Raw genomic sequence first — 22,265 nt, 5'->3', positions numbered from 1 at the left:
TGAATGACTCTTTAAAAGTTAGCATCAGGCTGGGCACGGTGGCTCACACCTGTAATCCCAGCACTTTGGGAGGCTGAGGCTGGTGGATCATGAGGTCAGGAGATCGAGACCATCCTGGCCAACATGGTGAAACCCTGTCTCTACTTAAAATACAAAAATTAGCTGGGCATCGTGACGCGTGCCTGTAATCCCAGCTACTCGGGAGGCTGAGGCAGGAGAATTGCTGGAACCCGGGAGGCGGAGGTTGCAGTAAGCCGAGATTGTGCCACTGCATTCCAGCCTGATGACAGAGCAAGACTCTGCCTTAAAAAAAAAAAAAAAAAAAAAGCATCAATGGAAGCAACAAGCCATGTATTATCAAAGGGGCACTATCACCCCTAAGGGGGTGAAAATTGTCTTTTGGGGGAAGAAAATGTCACATATTGCAACATAATGGCTGTGACTCTTCAAAGATCAACCCAATATGACAATATTGTATTCCCTAATATTTAATTTCTAATAGTAGGAATATATTTAATTATATTTTAGTTAATTTATTTTAAATTTAAATTACATGAAACATTTAATTAGGGCTAATAATGAAAAACTGTGCTAAGCTAAAAATTAGAGGTTGTTTTGAAAGAAAATTTTACATTGGGAGATGAGTTGGACCAGGTGATCTCCAGTATGTGATTTGTCAGCACTTAAATCTTTTGCAAAATGAATTATAGGATGAAAACAATGTTTTAAGAAGTCCTTCATGGTAGGGTTTATCAGGAGGGAATGAGAAAGGTCCAGGAAGAGAAGTAAGATTAAATTAGTGTGGTGAGAGTGGACATGTAAATAATATACATTAACCATAAGGAAAGAATTAACAGGTTGCATTGCACAAAAGGAAAGAAGACTGTACATTTTTTTTCCAAGTTATGTCTAGTCAGAGGGTAGAAACATTCTGTTCTCATTAATAATGGGATGGGAGCAAGAAAAACCAATTTCAAGGATGGCAGGAAGCATTTAAATGGTTGCTTCACATGCAGAGGTTATTTTGATATTGAGTTATCCAAGTTGAAATGTCAAGTAAGCTATTGAGGATAGGGATGGCATTCAAGTAAGACACCAGGCCTAGAGAAGTAGATTTGAAAAGTCCTCTGCAAAAAAGTAACAGTTAGAATAGATGAATTTTCAGAGGTATACACTTTACACTGAGAAAAGTAACAATTCAATGTTATAATTTGGGTGCTGATCACAGGTTAGGAACAGGAAGAGAGGCAGAAAAAAATAGAATGAGTATCAGTAAAACAAATGAAGAACTGGAAGAATATCAAGGAATCAAGTGAAATGTAAGTTCCAAATACATAGAAAAGAGTAAAGAAAATTAGAACTGAAACAAACCCAGAATTTGAGAAGGCGCAAGAGATTGGTTACTTTCACGTTCCCTAATGAGGGTCCTGCCTTTCACCCTTATTCCTTCCCGATATCCAAGCCCTCCCTCAGGAAGAGAAATACCCTTCAAATGAGTCCATTCCTCTAAGTCATTCCTTCTTACTTACTTTCTTTGGTAGGTCCCTGGTTTGTCTGATTTCATTGTATTTCCAGATACCCTGACTGAGATTCTCCCTAAGTCTGAAACAAAAGTCTTCAGGATATTTGTGATTTTCAGGGTTGTCAGAATTCTTATGCAGGCTGCTCCCAATATCCATAGACTTTGAGCTCATAACATAACTTTTTAATAGTGTATACAAAATCTCAGCAATGTAAGAAGGAGGAGCTGACTTTACTAGGCTTCACCAAACCACTGAGAAGTGCTGTATCTCACGAATGAGTTATTTGCTGAAAGGTAAAATTGATGAATGTCTCTCTTTCTATTGACCAGAGAGTGAATGTTTCTCTTTTTTTCTTTTGTAATTAGATCTTGATCCTTTCCCACCTGAGGAACGTCCTGAGGTCAGAGTAAAAGAAGGGAAAGGAATGGTGCTTCTCTGTGACCCTCCGTACCATTTTCCAGGTAAACTTAATTCCTCTCTGACTATTAGCATCTATGAAACAAAATGGACAAGTTTCCATTTTCTTAGTAATAATGCTACATTATTAATAATCATGGCTTATTATTAATTAAATGAGACTGAATATTTGCATATCTTGTAATGTGTCACTAATTGTTGTGGACACTTTCTTTCTTGGCTCAGTCACCTGGCTCTAGTCCCAAGCATCTCTAATCATTTCAGTTTATAAACATATATATATATATATATATATATATATAGTATTATGTCATCATTAAAGTTCCTATTCCACAGGGAAATTCTGTTAGATTTTCTAGAAAATATTCCTGAAATAGAACAGTACCAAGAAAGGATGTATAATCGATCATTTTCTTAACAAGTTAGTATCTATGAAATACTGTGAACTGTTTGTAACTAAACCCTAGAAGGGATAAAGACATAATAAATTATTAATCTCCTTAGGAATACCAATCAGCAAGAATAATCATCTACTTTATAAATGGGGCTAAATTAAGTGTCATCTGCTATGAAATTCAACTTTGAATCTATGTTTTCTGTAATTTTATATGGCTAAGACAAAAGCCACCAAAGTGCTAATTAAAAGATGAATTCCTCATATACTTTCACCAATTTTCATTTATTTATCAAATATCTCTTTGAAACAATATATAAATACCTGTTTTCACAATTTAAAAGTCATGTTTCTATTCTTATAGTTCTAATATTATGCCTTAAATTTGACTTTAAACATCTCCATAGAGAATGAAACGTAACAGGCTTTTAAAGTCCATACAGGATTTTGTGTGGGATACATCAATCTGATGTGTGTGTATGTACATATACACACACATATATTTCACGCAAAATTATACGTTATATATTCCACATGAAATTGTGTGTGTGCGTGTATATATACGTGTGTATATATGTGATATATATACGTATATATACGTATATATATCATATATACACTTATATATACGTATATATAATGTATATATATACATGTATATATATAATGTATATATATACATTATATATATAATGTATATATATACATGTATATATATAATGTATATATACATGTATATATATAATGTATATATAGACATTATATATAATGTATATATAGACATGTATATATATAATGTATATATACGTGTATATATAATGTATATATACTATATATAGTATATATAATGTATATATACTATATATACTATATATACACTATATATAGTATATATATACACTATATATACTATATATATACTATATATACTATATAGTATATATATAGTATATATATAATATATACTATATATAGTGTATATATAGTATATATACTATATATATACTATATATAGTGTATATATATACTATATATAGTATATATATACTATATATAGTATATATATAGTATATATATACTATATATAGTATATATATACCATATATACTAATGTATATATACTATATATATACTTATACACTTATATATACTTATATATAGTATATATATATACACGTATATGTGTATATATACTATATATATACTTATACACTTATATATACGTATATATAATGTATATACATACGTGTATATATAATGTATATACATACGTGTATATATAATGTATATACATACGTGTATATATAATGTATATACATACGTGTATATATAATGCATATACATACGTGTATATATAATGTATATACATACGTGTATATATAATGTATATACATACGTGTATATATAATGTGTATACATACGTGTATATATAATGTGTATACATACGTGTATATATAATGTGTATACATACGTGTATATATAATGTGTATACATACGTGTATATATAATGTGTATACATACGTGTATATATAATGTGTATACATACGTGTATATATAATGTGTATACATACGTGTATATATAATGTGTATACATACGTGTATATATAATGTGTATACATACGTGTATATATAATGTGTATACATACGTGTATATATAATGTGTATACATACGTGTATATATAATGTATACATACGTGTATATATAATGTGTATACATACGTGTATATATAATGTGTATACATACGTGTATATATAATGTGTATATATACGTGTATATATAATGTATATATACTATATATACGTGTATATATAATGTATATATATACTATATATATACTTGTATATATATAATGTATATATAGTTGTGGTTGTTTACATATCAAATATTTGTGATTTTCTCCACAATAGGAGAAAGATGATTGCTTGATAAATACAGGAGGTACATATAAAATTCAAAATTTTCTAACACCCTTTCAATGAGAAAAACCTTTTTCTTAAGGAACTATTGAATATATATATATATATATATATATATTTTAAAAACCTACCATTTTCATAGTGTTTCCCACAAAGTAATGACCAAAACTATCCAGTGACTACATTTGACCATATTCAATACTGGATGGACTTCACTGCATCACTCATTGACTCAGAAAATCTCTTATGAGTGTTTGTTATACAGCAGGCACAATGTATGCCACAGAAATGCCTCAGTGGAGCAAAACAGGAAAAGCTACCAGCCTTCAGAGGTCTTCCACGGGGAAAGTCAGACATTAATAAGATAATTGGCTAAAAGACATGCCATGTTAGATATTGCTAAATAAGGATAGATAGATAGATAGATAGATAGATAGATAGATAGATAGATAGATAGATAGATAGAATGCAGGGAAGTGGGGAGAGTAAGTATTGAGGGGAACGACTGAACTCAGGAGGAGCATCACTAGAAGGAAAGTTGGAATAAACACCTGAAGGAAGTAAAGGAGCTAACAATATGAGTATCCGAGAGAAGAGCATGCCAGGAAGATGCTGAGGTCAGACTATGGAAGACCAAGGAAGCCAGGGTGGCTGTCATAGAGTGAATAAGGCAGAGGGTAGTAAGAAATGAAATAAGAGAGGCATAAGAGGTGCATTATGGAGGACCTTATGATCCATAACAATTATTAATACTTTGGCTTTTACTTTGAATGCGATTTACATTGGAGGGCTTTGAGCAGAGGAGACACATGACATGACTTAAGTTATAGAAAGGTGACTCTGGTTACTGTTTTAAGAAAGGACCTAGGGAGGACAAAGGTGGAAACAGGAGATCTGTTTGGAGGTATTGTAATAGTTTAGGTAGCATATGATGGGCCAGAGTGGTGGCAGTGGAGGTGGGAAGATAAATCCAAGCTTATTCTAGATAAAATAGAATATACTAAATTCTATATAGAAATCTAGGTATATTTTGGTTAAATTCTAGATATATTTTGAAGGAAAAGCCAAGAGGATTTGCTTGTTGACTTTATGTGGTATATAAGATAAATATAAAAGAGTTGAGGGGGCATAAAAGTTTTTGCCATGAGATCCTAAAAGAATGAAGTTGCCATTACTTCAGCTGAAGGAATAGGTGTGGACATGTTAAATGTGAAGCATCTGTTAAGCTTCCAAATGAGAATCAAGGTGGCAGTTCTATATGTGTGTAGATGTCAGGGGTGATGGAATATCAATTTACGATTCATCATTCAATAAGTTGTTTTCAAAACTATGGGACTGCAATGTGCTTACCTAGACTTCTGGGGCAAAAGCAAGAAGTGTCATATATCTACCGATAAAAGCAACATTTCTTAAGCATGTGTTGGCACTTACTGAAAAAATAATTTTATGGTTATTTATTGTTTAATCCAGTCTATAATCTGAGGAAAACAGATGGCTTTTGCAAAGATGGTTGACTTTATCATCTGTGTGGGGCTAGGAAAGACACAAAGAAGATGGTCTGTTGAGTCCTTGAAAGAACTAGATCAGGGCTTAGCTCTTGATTGACAAAGTCACATCTCATCCGTAAGTCGGAGAGTCAGCGTGGCTATTTCTCTGGTGTTGGTACAGCTTATTTTGGTGATGGTGGGTGGGGAAAGAGGTGAGAACATCAGTTCTGCCTCCCCTTTGCTGTATGACCTCAGGCAAGTCACTTCACTCTATTAGGCCTTGGATCCCCCATTTAAAAATGGCAAAAGCCATTCCTACCTTTGTTGTAATGATTGCTGACAGATTCTAACAAATTGCAATTATTGTTTGGTCCAAGTGAATGGCTTTAAAAATAAGTAAGATTTGTTAAATAAATTTAGATTAATTATATTGCAAGTCCCACAAATTCAAAGGCCACATCTATCTTGTTTAGCAGCACTTGGAAGGTACTTAGGTTTTGCAAAATAAATATTAGAGAATCTACATTGGGCATTCAGTCAGTCAGACCAGTTGTTCTATAGTCCAAGACTTATGTTCATACAACATCACGACAATAACTTCTCGGATTTAGCATTTATCCCTTATAAGGATCAAGTACCATCACTTCTTTCATTCCTTTTCACACATCTCTTATGAGTGGGGCACAGGAAAATGTCTTACATTTTAGAGAAACTGAGTAATAGAGTGACTAATTGGCCTGATAAAAGTCATACTGAGAATTAAAATTCAGGTCTCTGTATTCACGTAACCACTGAGGATTCAGATTACTTTAAATGCATTTTGTGGGCAGTATCTTTCATACATTCTATAGTTACAAAAGTCCTTTCTCTATAAGGAAATACACAATTTCTTGACATTTTTGGCTTTGGTGGTGGGGCAGGGGTAGTGGGGATTTAATTTTTAACAGAAATCCTTACAAAATTTGGATTTACATTTCAACTGAGAATAGGAAATATTAATTCAGAATCAGAAAAGATCAAAGTCTTCTTTTAAATGTACTATACATATCAGCTTGGATGAAAGACTACTTAATACTCCTTTCTGAATGTGATACTTCTTTACTTATCCCAGGAGCCCTCATTTAAGAAATTTAAGCAGCTCCCTAAATATTTTCCTATGCTAATTATCCTGTGACTCTAAATCAGCAAGAAGAAAACAAATTAAAAGAATTCAATTATTCACAGATATAAGTGCCTAGAAATATATGTTAACCGTAATTCTGAGTTAGAGGCTAATTATGGTAGTCTAATTTTCTGCCTCTTTTTAACTGTATTCTGTTTCTTCAATAATAAACATATGCTGCTGCTTCTATAATTTGAAAAAAATCAATGTTGAAAACCAAAAGAATATAATCATATTCACTGCCTGTCTTGATGTTGTATTTTGCTGGAGAAAATTACATAGCTAAGCTAAATATAATGCCCAGGTTATTATTCCCAATTATGTGAAGCTTATATAATGTGCATCTCTTTTAGTTTTTCATAGTCATTGTGCTTTCACACTCTCTTTGAAAGCTTTGCTAGCCACGCTGAGTTCCCGAAAGCAAAATAGCCGTTTGTCATGATTATTCATCTTTAAAAGAAGCCTGAGTGCTGTGAGTTCTTGGTTTTTCACCATTTTACACCTAAAATCCTATCTAATCTGACCTAGAGAGATTCCCACTTACATTCTTCCCAGTAGAAATTGTCTTTATGTGATCAAGATGTTTTGAAGGGAATCATCATTTTTTGACCTAAAGGTATGCATTGCCCGTTGTCTCCTCTTGTGTATTTGTTGAATGACTCCTGGGGAGTCATTCATCAAAACAGAGAGGAAAGAAGGAATAGAAAACTATAGGAAATGCAGCAAATTAAGGAGGAAATTCAGTTTTCCATTTAACTAGTTAGTGTGTTCAGCCAAAGGAATTTCATGTGGGTAAGAGTTACCATATCATACATCTCCTAATATTTAATTAAACCAGTACCATACTTTTCCCTGTTTCTGTGGTTTTCTCTTTTTAATGTGACCACAATAGGTTATGTAAGCTCATTTCTAACTCTATAATTTAAAATAGGTGTACACACACACACACACACACACACACAAAGATAAAGCAATAATATGGTAAGCAATCTTAATTATATTTATAAAATGCAGTTTGGCAAATTAATCATGGCTTTCGAGTTATTAGACATGGATTCAAAATCCTATTTCTTCTTAATAGTCATGACATTCTAAGCAAGTTATGTAACCTCTTCGAGTTTCACTTAGCCCATCAATGAAATGAAAGCAAGAATATAATAGTTTATAAAATAATAGAAATAGATAAATAGATGTAATTGTTTAGTGTAATGCTTATATTCATGTAAAATATGGTACATGTTTAAAAGTGTGCACTGTTTGTCTTGGCTTTCTCCTAACATTTGCTCCACAATAGCCTTTATTAGATTAAGTGATAGCTTGTTACTAGCCTCTATTAAATTATGTAACAACTTTGGGAGAAGCACTTAATATTTAGAAGGCAATATTTTCTCCTAGATGATCTTAGCTATCGCTGGCTTCTAAATGAATTTCCTGTATTTATCACAATGGATAAACGGCGATTTGTGTCTCAGACAAATGGCAATCTCTACATTGCAAATGTTGAGGCTTCCGACAAAGGCAATTATTCCTGCTTTGTTTCCAGTCCTTCTATTACAAAGAGCGTGTTCAGCAAATTCATCCCACTCATTCCAATACCTGAACGTAAGTATTTTATTTGTTACACTCTGTTTTCGCAAGGTTATCTACATATGGTATACTTACCGTAATGAAAAGAAATATCCAGTGAAGACTAGCTGACTTTTCAGGAAGGACAATATAAAAGGGGATGCATGTTGAAGGGGCCAAAGGCTTGGTCCTAAGCTTTTTGCATTGAGAAGATTTAGCTAATAAAATTGCTGTAAGAAGGTTGAGTTCGGATGAGTTGCCTCTAGCTCGGAAAATACACAGGGGACTGATACCTTAGTCCAGTTCTAGTGTATTGGTTACAGTAGAAATCACTGACATCTACTTTTTGTTTTGTGGCCATTCCTACTTCTTAGTAAGCTCATGAAGAAATCAAATGATTGGTAGATCAAAACAAACAATAGTAATTGTAGAATTTTTAAGTCATTTTGATTATTTTGGTATTTTTAAGGAACTATTTACATGATACAAATAAGTAAATAAATGGTATTTTCTAATCTACATAATCAGCATGAGGTGCTACCCTGGTAGCACCATGGCAGATGACCACTGACAATCTGATTGGCCTTTCCCCAGGCTCCAATTGAACTACTTCCCTTTTAAAAAGCACTGCTGCTTAAGAGAATCAAATCACAGTATACTTGCTTACTTTACATTATTTCTATCCAAGTCCTTCTGCTACATTAATATCAGCAAATTCAAGCTCATGAGAGCATACCAGCTTCAGATTAACAGATTTAGGTTTGGCTCCTGCCTTTACCCCTAAGTACAGTGTGATGATGGGAAAAATGCTATAATACCATTGAGGTTCCATTTTTATTTTTCTCTGCAAGGCAACACTCACATAATTGGTATTCAAAAAATATTGTTGACTTTCTGGCTCATTTTTCTTTTCTCAGTTTTAAGAGATAATCTCACCCCCTACTTCATAGACTGAAAAGGAGCCATCATGTAAAAATTCTCTTGATTTTCTTTCTACTCTTCCCCAGAAATATACTTGCAGTTCAGCACTTCTATTTATTTTCTTACTTTTTGTCTCCATAGCAGAAATATTTCTCCCCTCGCTCAAGCTAAGTTCTCCAGTTGTTCCGGTTCACATTCCATTTATTTCAATTAGAAACTTCACTACCACACTTATTTTCTTCTTTTCTGAATCCTCAGATTCTGCCCTACCTCATTATCTCTGCATATTCTCTTGTATTCAATGCAATTTTGAATTATTATGAATTCCTATTTGCTAAATCCAAAGGACACTTTGAAGTCCTTATTCTGTTTGAACTTTGACACTGCCTCTTCTGCGTTTCATGAACTTTTCTTTCTTCACTTAATTTCCTGAACTCTTCATCCCCCTTCTGCCTCTCTGACAAATTTCATAGAATATTCTTCACAAAATATTCTTTCTTATATTTTTCTCTAATCTTTTCCTAGGTATTCTCACCCACTTACACATTTTCAACAGTATACCTTTGCAAGAGACTTCAAGTTCATATCTCCGAAACTTTTCTTGTGTTTAGATGTCAATTCTTCCTATATCCTGGACTTGTCCCCCAGAAAGCTCTCACAGATGTTAAGCTCAAAGTGTCACAAATACATGTGTTACTTCTCTCCAAAACCTTCTCCTTTTATTTAGCTTATTTAGCAATACAATTTCATTTCTAATAACTCAAGGTAGCATTATTTATTATCAAATCCCAATTTCCACTGATCTTCAGGACAGCTAACCCAGTGATTCTTAATTAGTAGGTAAGCACCTGGGGAGTTTTGGAAATAATGCAGGACCCAGAGATACTGATTCAGCAGGCCTGGAATGTGACCCAGAAATCCACAAGTTGAACCAGTATCCTAGGTGATTCTGATGATTGAGCCTTTAATCTACACCTTGAGAAACATTGATCCAAGGAGCCGTCCTGTTGATTCTGCCTCTAAAATACAATTTATATTTACTGTTTCCTTTCTGTTTTCACTGTAATTATGCCCTAGTGTTGGCCCTCACCTGTTTTGCCTGAAGTATTGAAACAGCCTTTTTGGACCTCTGAGACTGTCTTCTATATTTCTCCTCTCCATGCTCCATCCTTTAAAAATGCCAGCAAGGTCTTCCACTTAAACCAAAGATAAGATCCATATTACTTCTCTTACCAAGTCCCAATGGTAGTTACCTGATACGATTTGGCTGTGTCCTCACCCAAATCTCACCTTGAATTGTAATAATCTTCACTTGTCAAGGGTGGGGCCAGGTGGAGATAATTGAATCATGGGGGGCTGTCTCCCCCATACTGTTCTTGTGGTAGTGAATAAGTCTCATGAGATCTGATGGTTGTATAAAGGGGAGTTCCCCTGCACATGCTGTCTCTTGCCCACTGCCATGTAAGATTTCCCTTTGCTCTTCCTTAATCTTCCACCATGATTATGAGGCCTACCCAGTTATGCAGAACTGTGAGTCAATTAAACCTCTTTCCTTTATAAATTACCTAGTTTCAGATATGTCTCTATTAGCAGCATGAGAACAGACTAATATATTACCTATTGAGAAAATTCATCTCAAAATATTATTATTTTTTCAGTCCTTCTAGATTGTGGGTTCAAGCTCATATACTTCAGCATCATTTGAGTTCCTAGACCTTTTAAAATTCCTTGCACACTCCTGGAGCTTTGTCGTAATATGGTGTTTGTTCAGGCTAAACTGGTCCAATTTAAATGGCATATTTGCCTCAGAGTCCTATAGCCCTTACCTACTTCTAACTACTGTCCTCATCAGTCACTCTTTCAAAGTACCCATTTTGATTTGGCTTATATATCATTATTTATTTGTCTCTTTAGCATTTTACAGTGTGAGGTACACACTCAATTTGTGATCCTAAACAATGCCTTTCACCTTTCTAAGCTTGATTTTTTCTGTAAGCCTGAAGGATTAATACATCTTTCAGGACTGATGTGCTAAATAAATGAAATAAAGTGTCTAGTTTGAAGAGCGCTGTGTTGTCTGAGTAAATGTTCTCCTTCTTTCCCTCTCTCCTTCTCTCTTTTCAATTTGTTTCCGTTTGCCTTTATGTCTGTGGGCATTTCTTCTTTTCTCCTTAGTTTCTTGCCTTGCGTCTTTCTTTTCTACTCTCTTCTCCTTCTTCTCTTTCCTTCTCCCTCATTTTCTTTCTCTACCTTCCTGAGTTCCATGCAGCACTGATCACAATATTTGACACATATCTGTTGCTCACTAAAGACAGGATTTTTTTTAGTAAATTGAGTCACAGTGGTTATGCAGCTGTCAGAACGAGCCAATATTATTGAAAATACTGAGAAGTTATACTATATTCATACTATGCATAAACAAACAAGTCTATCCATTATGATATGACCTGTACCTGTACAGAGAAAAACTTCCATGTTGGAGCAGCTCTAATCCTGTAGAATTACCATGTTTAAGAATAACTAATATTTTACCTAATAATTAGTGGATATTTGTGTTTCTCTTAATATTAGGAACAACAAAACCATATCCTGCTGATATTGTAGTTCAGTTCAAGGATGTATATGCATTGATGGGCCAAAATGTGACCTTAGAATGTTTTGCACTTGGAAAGTAAGTATACTGACACTTTTATTAATATATATAGAAATAGTACCATTTTAGGAAATAAATAATTGTTTAGCTATAAACATAAAGTAATTGTCTTTTAAGTGTGTGAAACTTTAACACTTGTATCTTCTATTTAAAGTCCTGTTCCAGATATCCGATGGCGGAAGGTTCTAGAACCAATGCCAAGCACTGCTGAGATTAGCACCTCTGGGGCTGTTCTTAAGATCTTCAATATTCAGCTAGAAGATGAAGGCATCTATGAATGTGAGGCTGAGAACATTAGAGGAAAGGATAAACATCAAGCAAGAATTTATGTTCAAGGTAGATACATTATTTTAATTTTGTATAAATTTCATCAGTATCTTATTTAGAGCCATTTCCATACATGAAAAACTACTATATAATGATTAATGGTTTTAAAAACAGTGATGCATGTTACATCATGGAGAAAGATAAAATATTTCTCATATGTCTAATGAAGTCATAACTATGAGTTATAGAAGTTAGGAACTTATTACCAATTGAACCATAGGTAATAGCAATGGATTGATAGAAGTGTTATTGGTAATTTTCAGAATATACACTTAATATAGTTTGTTTACTCATTTTATCACTGTCTTTTTTCAGTATCTTTTTATTTATAGAAGAAGCTATGTGTTATGACTTAGTTTAAGTCAGTGGTTTGCAAACTTAAGCATGCATCAAAATCACATGGAGGGCTTGTTAAAACAGATTGCTGGGCCAAACTCTCAGAATTTTTCATTCAGAGGTCTGTTAGGGGCTCATGAATTTGTATTTTTAACAAATTCCCAAAGGATGCAGATAATATTGGTCCTGGAGTCACACTTTGAGAACCACTGGTCTAAGAAATCTTTTTTTTTTGACAAAATTATCTTGGCACAAACCTTTGATTTTCACACATTAAAATAAACTTACATTTGGGAAGACAGATTTTTTTTCAGGCCACACTGGAAACTTTCCAGACTGAAATAATTTCTATAATGTTCCACAACATGAACTTTGCAGGTCACAAGTGAATAAACATCGAGGGCTTCCACAAGATTATTCGTTTTTAACTCTGGCTACTGTCCCATTTCACTTTTTCCTGTCTCTCCCAAAAAGTAATAAAAAATTTGACAGATTCATCCATTCTCTCTAAAAGTGTTGTCTCCATCTCCAGTTTTTCTTCTCTCTTAAATGCACTCCAACATGATTTGCATCTCTGCCTCTCCACAGAAACCTTTCTTTTCATGACCACAGACTTCCATATTGCTAAAGCTAACGATCAATTCTCAGTTGTACTTTTTTTGATCTAACAGCAGTGGTTGCCACAGTTGGTCCCTCCCTTCTTCATGATTCACTTTCTGCACTTCATGTCTGCAACCCACTTTGTTATTAATTTCCTTGTATAATCTTTCATTCTCCATTGCCTTTCAACTCCATACTTTTCTAACATTGGTGTGATCAGGGTTCCATCTGTGAACCCCATCTCCATTTCAGTAACTCCATTTATGATCCCACTCGTGATCATGGCTTCAGACACACTCTGTACCCTGAATGCTCTAACCCAAATATTTACCCTGAACTTCAGACTCATATGTCCAATGCCACAGTAACATTAATGCAATACATATCAAGTGTGCATGAAGTGGCCTCCTAAAAGGAAGAAAATACTAGGTAAGGTCCTTTAAACTTTTGAAATAAATCCACCACTTTCTACTAGGTTTCTAAAGCTTATAGACCTGTTTTTATTCAACATATTAAGAACACTACACTCCAGGTTCTCAACAGAGTAAAATTTTGAACTGTCTAATATCTAAAGCCTTAGAAGAACCAAGGTGACAGAGCACATATTTACAGAAGGTAATTTAAGAGAAATATTATTTATTCTTTACTAATGCAGCATACTAAGTATTATCTTTAGGTCTGATCACATCACTAGAAGGTTACATAATTAAGCCATATATAGAATGTGTCAAGCCAATTCAATTATTCATTACATGATGTAATAGCAAATGTCTGTGTTGTCTTTGTGAGGCCAAGACAGGAAGGGTGCTGATATTCCTGTATTATGTATTGCTAAGATTGTATACAAAATAAAACCTTTCTCCCTTACAATGAACATATCCACCAATAGTTTAAAAAATATCTCCCTATGTTACAAATATAATGATGAGTGAAAACATGTACTAAATAAGATTATATATGCTTTAAAATATATAGGTGTACATATGTCTACATGTATAATGTATACATTATAACGTATAATGTTGATGGTATTTGGTGAGATAAAAATGTTTTCTAGTTTTTAAATTTCTAGTATTTTATTACTTGTTAAATGTTTTTTATAAGATGCATATATTCCTTTGGCCATAAAATTAACGCAAGTTCCCAGTTTCAAAGAAAATTAAATACTATTCTCCACTCAGGATTCTTTCTTCCTACTTCCTTTTTGTATTAATTTATTTATCTGCATTTGTTTGGACTAGATAACTGAAATAATCAAAAAGACTGTCAAATTATTTGCTTGTTCTCTAAAAATATTTTTTCTTTGGAAAATTTTTAGCATTTTCTCATTTTTATGGATGTTTCTTTAGCTATCAAGTAGATCAGACTAAAGAATGAGATTGAGATCAATTTTACCAATGCATGGATTTCACCAATCATGGCTACTGTATATAGTTTCTAATATGGAAAGAGTATATTTAGGTGTCCAAGTCATTTTTCTAGCACCAAAGTGAGATGTTACCATGGCCACTAGCTGAAAGTTCCATCAAAATGAAGATAATGTATACCTGAGGGAGTAGGAAAAAAATCTGAGTCTTTATCCAAAATGTTAAGAGATGGTATCATATTGAATTGAGATGTAATTCTTTAAAACCTCAATTATCATCTTGACAGACTTGAAAGGTTTATGTTATGAGCAGAAAAAAAATCAGTTATTTTAGTAATAATTATAACTCAGCTTTTCAACAAAACATGATTTACAAATGGAAAATAATGGCTGAGTTATAGTTACCTCCTGCTGTAATAATACAGGATTTGCATAGGTTAAACCTATGCAAAGACAAGGCCTATTACTGAATTCAGGATACATACACTATCTGATGTATTCTGCAGAATTAGGTTAACTAAATGTAATATTTATACTCTGGAGATTATGATGGATCTTGAGACCTTCATTTAACATTTACAATGTTCCTTACTTTTTAGCATTCCCTGAGTGGGTAGAACACATCAATGACACAGAGGTGGACATAGGCAGTGATCTCTACTGGCCTTGTGTGGCCACAGGAAAGCCCATCCCTACAATCCGATGGTTGAAAAATGGATATGCGGTATGTATGTTCAAGTGCTTTGCTGTTCCTGAGTCCCTGTTCAAGCAGTGTTTCAGGGTAGTCCTGGGATAAATTTAGCAGGAGAGACAATAGAGAAAGGGCACTTGGGCCCTGAAATATAAAAGCTTCCTAAAAACGACAAACAAAAACTGAACATAAAGTATCTTCTTTCAGTTTAAACAACTTTCTGTAGTCTTACTCTACCTTCTCTCTCTCTCTCTCTCTCTCCTTATTTTTTCCTTTGTTCCACTTTTCCACCCTCTTCCTACTCATCCATCTCCAATACCTGATATTGTCCTCTTTTTCTTGCCACTATTTTCCTGTACCCCACAGAGACAGAGGTAAGAGTGAAGCTCTAAGTCCTACCTTTGGCCCTGGGGACAAGTAGCAGCAGTGGGATTCTTCTCTACCTTCCCACTGTAATCTCCCAGCTGGTCCAAGAGGGGAAAAGGTGGACTCTCAGCTCTGTAGGATGAATAGAACAAGAGCCTTTGGGCATGGTAAGTGGGTTTTCCTTTCCCATGCCATGAAAATCCCACTCAGTTCATCTTAGGTAACAGTGGGGGCAGATGAACATAATGTATCTAAATAAAAAGACAACCAAACCCAGACCTAAGTGAAAGTATTTCTATTAAAGTTCATTGAGAATATGTTTCAATTTTATTCTTTTCAGTATCATAAAGGGGAATTAAGACTGTATGATGTGACTTTTGAAAATGCCGGAATGTATCAGTGCATAGCTGAAAACACATATGGAGCCATTTATGCAAATGCTGAGTTGAAGATCTTGGGTCAGTATCATTTCTAATTTCTGTTAAACATTGTTAAAGCAATATGTCATATCACACAAAATGTTTATTGAGCCTACACAAAATACCCAGTATTGTGTTAGGTGTACAACATATGTCGGTTGCTTACTGATTTATTTATTGCTAATTATCATAATTCAGACTAATGAAACAATGGAATAGAATGAATCTTTGCCACAACAAAAGGCTTCTTCAGAGCATCAGCAGCAGTGGCCATACCTAGGAGCACATTAGAAGTGCGGAATCTGAGGCTCACCCCAGACCTAATGAATGGACACTTTAAAAAGATCCCCACATGATTTTAATACAAAGATAATTTTGAGAATGACCAGACCAGAGGATGAAGAGTCAAAACCCAGATGAAGATATGCTTAGGCCTAGAAAAGCCTCCAGAAAGTACATAGTTACGGATGATCGTAATGTGTTGAAATATATGGATGAAATCTGCTTGGAGTCTGCCAAGGGAAGAGGAGAGTGAGCAGTGGATTAAATGTGTGGATGCTGAGGAAAGTCAGAGCATGCCACCAATGAAGTAACCTTTTTTAAGACTCTGTATTCTGTTCTAATAATTATTGCTCTGTACTTGGAGGTAATGATGAACTACAAATGATCATGTACTCCTTAATTAGTTGATTAGATCCATTATTCCCATAGCTGTTTATAGATAGGTCTTGAAAGCAGGACTCCAATTATTTTGGCATTTTGCAGGGTGTTTGCATACAGATGACGCTCAGTAATTGTATAAAGAAGGAGAGACTGCATTGTTTAATGAAAAGTACATGCTTTGGAAACAGAAGGACCTAGATTCAAATGTGACTCCCACTTATTACTACCTGTGGCACCTTTGCCAAATTAAATAATCCTAATAGATTTCAATTTTCTCATTTATAAACTGGGAGTAGTTCATTCAACATGTGGTTTAGAGGATTGACTAGGACCATATGTCAGCGTGTATAATGCTGGTCAATTTTTTCCAGCCTTTCACTTTACTTTCCTTGTGGAATTGAGTCAAAGCAACTGAATTCAGTGTTAATTTTAAGGTAAATGTGTATAAAACATTTGATTGAAATTGAAGTTATTTATTTATTGAGACAGGGTCTCACGCTGTTGCCCAGCCTGGAGTGCAGTGAGGCGATCATGCTTCACTGCAGCCTTGACCTTCTAGGTTCAGGTGATCCTCCACCTCAGCCTCCTGGATAGCTGGGACTACAGGCATGCACCAACATGCCCAGCTAATTTTTTTGTATTTTAGGTAGAGATGGAGTTTTGCCACGTTACCCAGTCTGCTCTCAAACTCCTGGGTAAGCCATCTGCCCACCTCAGCCTCTGAAACTGCTGGGATTATAGGTGTGAGCCACCCATGCCTGGATTCTAATTAAAGTTTCTAATAATCAATTCAGTTATCATCAAGAATTGTACATTTGAATTGGGTGAATTTTATAAGTCAAAGTTATTAAATAAAAGTTACAAAGCATTAGGTATAGAATGCCTATTGGTGACAGCTGATCATATTTACTGAGATTAATCCTTTCCATTAACTATTAAAGGAGAATAAAAGATTCTACAACACAGAAGCAATGTTTAGGCTTTACAAACAGAAAGAGAAAGATAACAATTTGTTTTCTTTTTAGCGTTGGCTCCAACTTTTGAAATGAATCCTATGAAGAAAAAGATCCTGGCTGCTAAAGGTGGAAGGGTAATAATTGAATGCAAACCTAAAGCTGCCCCGAAACCAAAGTTTTCATGGAGTAAAGGGACAGAGTGGCTTGTCAATAGCAGCAGGTCAGTGCTGAAACTAGAAATCCAATTGCAAAATCTGTTTGAAAAAGTTTATTTTATAGAAGACTTGTTTATATGTTAATAATGAAAATGTTTTTTGCTCTGAATTTTTTTTTCACAGAAGATCCTGTAGTTCTAAGATGGACAGAAATACCTATCCCTGTCAGTATCTATTATAATGAAGGTTTAATTAACAGGACTCTATAATGTATAAGGAATTTAGAAAATTGAAGCTCAGAGGTGTTTTTTTTTTGTTGTCTTGTTGTTATAAATTGCCCAATGTCACACAGCTAATAAACAATGGGAAATAAAGTAGGATCTCTCTAACATATTTTGCCCCTGGTATAGGCATCTAGCATCTATATCCATTCATATTCAACTGAATTTTGGGCAGTTAGCCTATTAAATATTTTTGTAGAAAAATAAAAAGGTGATTTCAAAGTGCAAATAATCTCTTCCTATCTCAAAATGAACAAGATGTTATCATCATCTTCCTTATAAATCGACCATCTACCAATGTTTTGGTGGTTTGGGGACAAAATGAAAAAGCAGGGTACAACTTATATAGATTATTTGTATAAAAGCCACACTGAATAGTTTATATGTTTCCTAGAAGAAGTAATATTGAGTGCAAAAATTATGACAAGGAGAAAGCCAGGATGGGAAATGGGAGGGATGGGATGTGTGGGTTGGCTTAAGGGTGTATGTGAGGGTGTATGTGAGGGTGTATGTGAATGTGAGGGCAGCATGCACAAAGGTCCTATGGTGAGGAGTTTAGAATGTGTAAGAAATTGCAGAAACTGAAATCAGTGTGATTTGTCTTTAGAGGAAAATGGAGGAGACTTTTAAGAGATGAGACATAGTAAGCCACATCATAAATGACAAAGTTTTCTATGCTAAGGGGCTTGGGCTTCATCTAAGAGTAATATAAATCTGTTTAAAGTCTTAAACAAGGGAGGACAAGGATCACTTTTGTCATTTGAAAGACTGTTATTACTCAGATGTAGAAAATACATTATTTTCTTCACAGTAACCCAATAAAGTAACGTGGGAATTATCATCCATATTTTGATGTGTCTAAAGCTTGGTAAAGTTAAAGTGACCTTCTTAAAAATATATTCATGCTATCTAAACTAGAACTTGAAGTTGTAAGACATTGATACAAATTGAGAATATGCCAGCACAGCCCTCTTATTTAGGATGAGCACAGGCACGGCTGTTTATGGAATGGGGCAAGAGGGCAGGGACATCAGGGGCTTCCCTGAACACACTGACTTTTAAAGTTAATATGTTTGACCTCAGGGTTGTTAAGATTTTAACAAAATGATACTACAAGAAGTGTTAAAGGAAAAGTCCATTTGTTCAATTTGCCGCTGAAACATTAATGGTCAGACAATGAGCAATGCAGAGACCATGATCAAAGGGCAGCTACATGTGTAGGTGCTTACTCCTTCCACAGCCTAGAGCAGGGCATTCCCCAATGGACAAACCATTAGTTCTCCTCCGTGATAATAAAATCTTTTTCTGATTCTGATGAAGACCCATGTCATGGACCTCTTCAACCAAGGATTTCCCAGAACTATGTTTCATGGACTTGTTTTTCCTAAATATCAATATGTGTTCAAAAAAAGAAGAGAAAGATCTAGCTCCTGAAATTTTACAAGTTTGATTGTGTTCTGATATTTTTAATGCCTTTGAAATCAAATTGCATTATTTCCTTGATTAAAGAGTCTATAAATCTAATTTTTACTTAGTACTTTAACCCATTACTATCTCAGTGTAAATACCATTTAATAGTAGATATAGTATTCATATGCAAATATATTTGAATTGTAAAATAAGATGTATAAAAAGCTAAACATAAAAATTTTGGTGTCTATTTTGAAAAAGAATACACAAGGACTAACTAAATATTGGTCTTTAAGCATAAATATAATCTTATTCTTCTGAATATAATTATAAACACCATTTCCACGTAACTAAGTTATTTCTGTATCTGGTTAGTGCCTAAAGAGTGGTTTATATGATATTTGGAAGAAGCTATGTATCTTGATAAATAGTAATTAGGTTCTCATTTTATGATTTTATTTTTGGCTCAAATGATATATTTTCTGCAGAAGAATTTCTTTGTAATTAGCAGAATTAAGTTAGTTGCTAATTTAAATTCAATGGATTGCTATTAGCTCTAAGGTCACTTTTATTTAAACCACTTATAGGAAGGGATCTTCATTAGTCTTTTCTACTCCAGAGGTTATTCTGGAGTAATTTTGGCAACAATAAGTGACCAATTGGTTAAAGACCAGATTGTTCCTAGTTTGTTTGACAGCTGATCTATTTCATAGTATCTGGAAATAAGGATAAGATCTTGAGAGTTTAGTCTATATTACTTTAAGAATAAGGAGAATTATTACAAAAAAATCAGGTTTTCTAAATATTTTTATTAAAAAGTAATTTTAATCTCAAGGGCAAAGTACCTGAAAGTATAAATGAGACGAATGACACATGGAATTATGTATACCCTTTAAAGATGGTAAAAGATCAATTGAAAACTAACATAAGTAAGCTAAAAATATTAGCGTGATTTAAGAAAGAATCATCGTTTTTTCCACTGCTACTTCATTATAATTTTTGTTGTGTTTCTTGAAAAATAATTAAATGAGAGGGATATGGGAATTTGGCTGAGGATTTATACTAGAGGGTAGTGAGAAAAAGTGTGACCCATTAATATTGGTTCTGTGTTAATATGTGTCCTCCAAGAAGCTGAAGCCAGGAAGATTAGGTATGTAAGAAATTAATTAATGGCAATGCATGGGAGGGAAAATAGAGAGGAAGCTGATGGAGGCTTGGAAAAGTATTTTACTGAGATACAGGTCTGATCCCAGATGAAGGACAGAGGGAAGGAAGGAAAAAAGATTGTGTTGAAATGACTTGGACTGCACTGCACTTCTAAGAGAGTATGGTCATGCCACTGGAAAGTCTTCCATTCAAAAATGCATATCAGAGGAGTTTGCTGTCTTCCAGGAGCAGGCCTGGTTTAAAATTCCTCCCATGGTCAGTCATTGGCTAAGAACAGCCTGTGGAATGTGTGGCTTTGAATAAACACAGTGATGGATTTCTGAGTACGGCGTCTGGGACAGAGAATAAATTACACTCCTCAGAGTTGGAGAGTGGCATATTCTCAGAGCTTCCATAATCTTAAATAATTACTTTTATCATTATATTATTTTGATACTTCATTTCTCCTTCAACAACAAAAAGTATTCTGAAATGAGCTTCAAGTCAGGACTGGATTGTTCAAGAAAGGAAAGGAAATCCTGGACTATAATGTTAGTGGAAATTTTGTTATTTTCTTATATGAAGATTTTTATCAGTAAGGTAGATAGTTTTGCTTCTTTTATCAGACTTTGCCCTTAAAATGGATATACGTTTGCATGTTTTGTGCAAACTTTCAAAGATAATTTAGTTTTGAAAATTATTTATTTAAAGAAAGTAAAAAATCCAATGACAGGCAATTCAATATTTAATCTAAGTGTGAGTTTCTATACAATAAAACTTAGTGAATTTTTAGTGTCCATCCCCTGAGGAAGAGGCTGACAGACAGGGAAATATGTGTAGTATGAAAGACTTAGTTTCTGTTCAAAGAAGAATTTCCTAAATATTAATTTGTTCCAGAAGTTGTTACTAAGGAGGTTTTAAAATATTTTTTAAAGTTTCTAAAAATAAAATACATTTATATTTCTCTGTAGCCATGGAAATGGCAATCTGTCCTCACCTCCTAGTCTGAATTGAAGTCCTGAGGTTACATTTCTGGGAGACCTGGGCTCATTTCTTTCAGGCCTATGACTGATTTCAGCCTGTCCCATAGTGGAAGTTCAGTTAGAAGACTACAGCAATAGTTCAAGAAAAAGATGAAAGTGGATTTCCAAAACAAAATGTCAATGATGAGAAAAAATATTATTAACTAAAGGCTAGAATTTGTCATCTTACAAAAATGTCTGTGGTCGCATGATTTATATAGAATGTAATAATTGAAAAATATTAGTGTTTGTAATCTAAGACATAATGTATTTTACTAAATCAGGTTTGTGACTTATATATATTTTTATTTCACTAGAATACTCATTTGGGAAGATGGTAGCTTGGAAATCAATAACATTACAAGGAATGATGGAGGTATCTATACATGCTTTGCAGAAAATAACAGAGGGAAAGCTAATAGCACTGGAACCCTTGTTATCACAGGTAAGTTAATGTTTGAGGGTGCTTAATTTCTAATGTATTAAA

At 34.0% G+C, this 22,265-nt stretch overlaps 1 protein-coding gene across 10 annotated transcripts in view; it reads left to right on the top strand.

The window, feature by feature from the left end:
* The window catches only part of CNTN1 (contactin 1), a 384,511-nt gene that overhangs the window by 233,124 nt on the left and 129,122 nt on the right, over positions 1-22,265 (top strand). For all 10 annotated transcript variants that reach the window (XM_003825727.4, XM_055095741.2, XM_055095740.2 and 7 more), the window contains 8 exons: positions 1,889-1,984; positions 8,296-8,502; positions 11,959-12,058; positions 12,195-12,376; positions 15,269-15,393; positions 16,067-16,184; positions 17,834-17,984; positions 22,096-22,223. In XM_003825727.4, coding sequence (XP_003825775.3) covers positions 1,889-1,984; positions 8,296-8,502; positions 11,959-12,058; positions 12,195-12,376; positions 15,269-15,393; positions 16,067-16,184; positions 17,834-17,984; positions 22,096-22,223 — 1,107 coding nt within the window. The remainder of the gene's footprint in view (positions 1-1,888; positions 1,985-8,295; positions 8,503-11,958; positions 12,059-12,194; positions 12,377-15,268; positions 15,394-16,066; positions 16,185-17,833; positions 17,985-22,095; positions 22,224-22,265) is intronic.

This window comes from Pan paniscus, chromosome 10, assembly GCF_029289425.2.
Source record: "Pan paniscus chromosome 10, NHGRI_mPanPan1-v2.0_pri, whole genome shotgun sequence".
NCBI lineage: Eukaryota > Metazoa > Chordata > Mammalia > Primates > Hominidae > Pan > Pan paniscus.
This window is presented reverse-complemented; position numbering and strand designations above follow the sequence as displayed.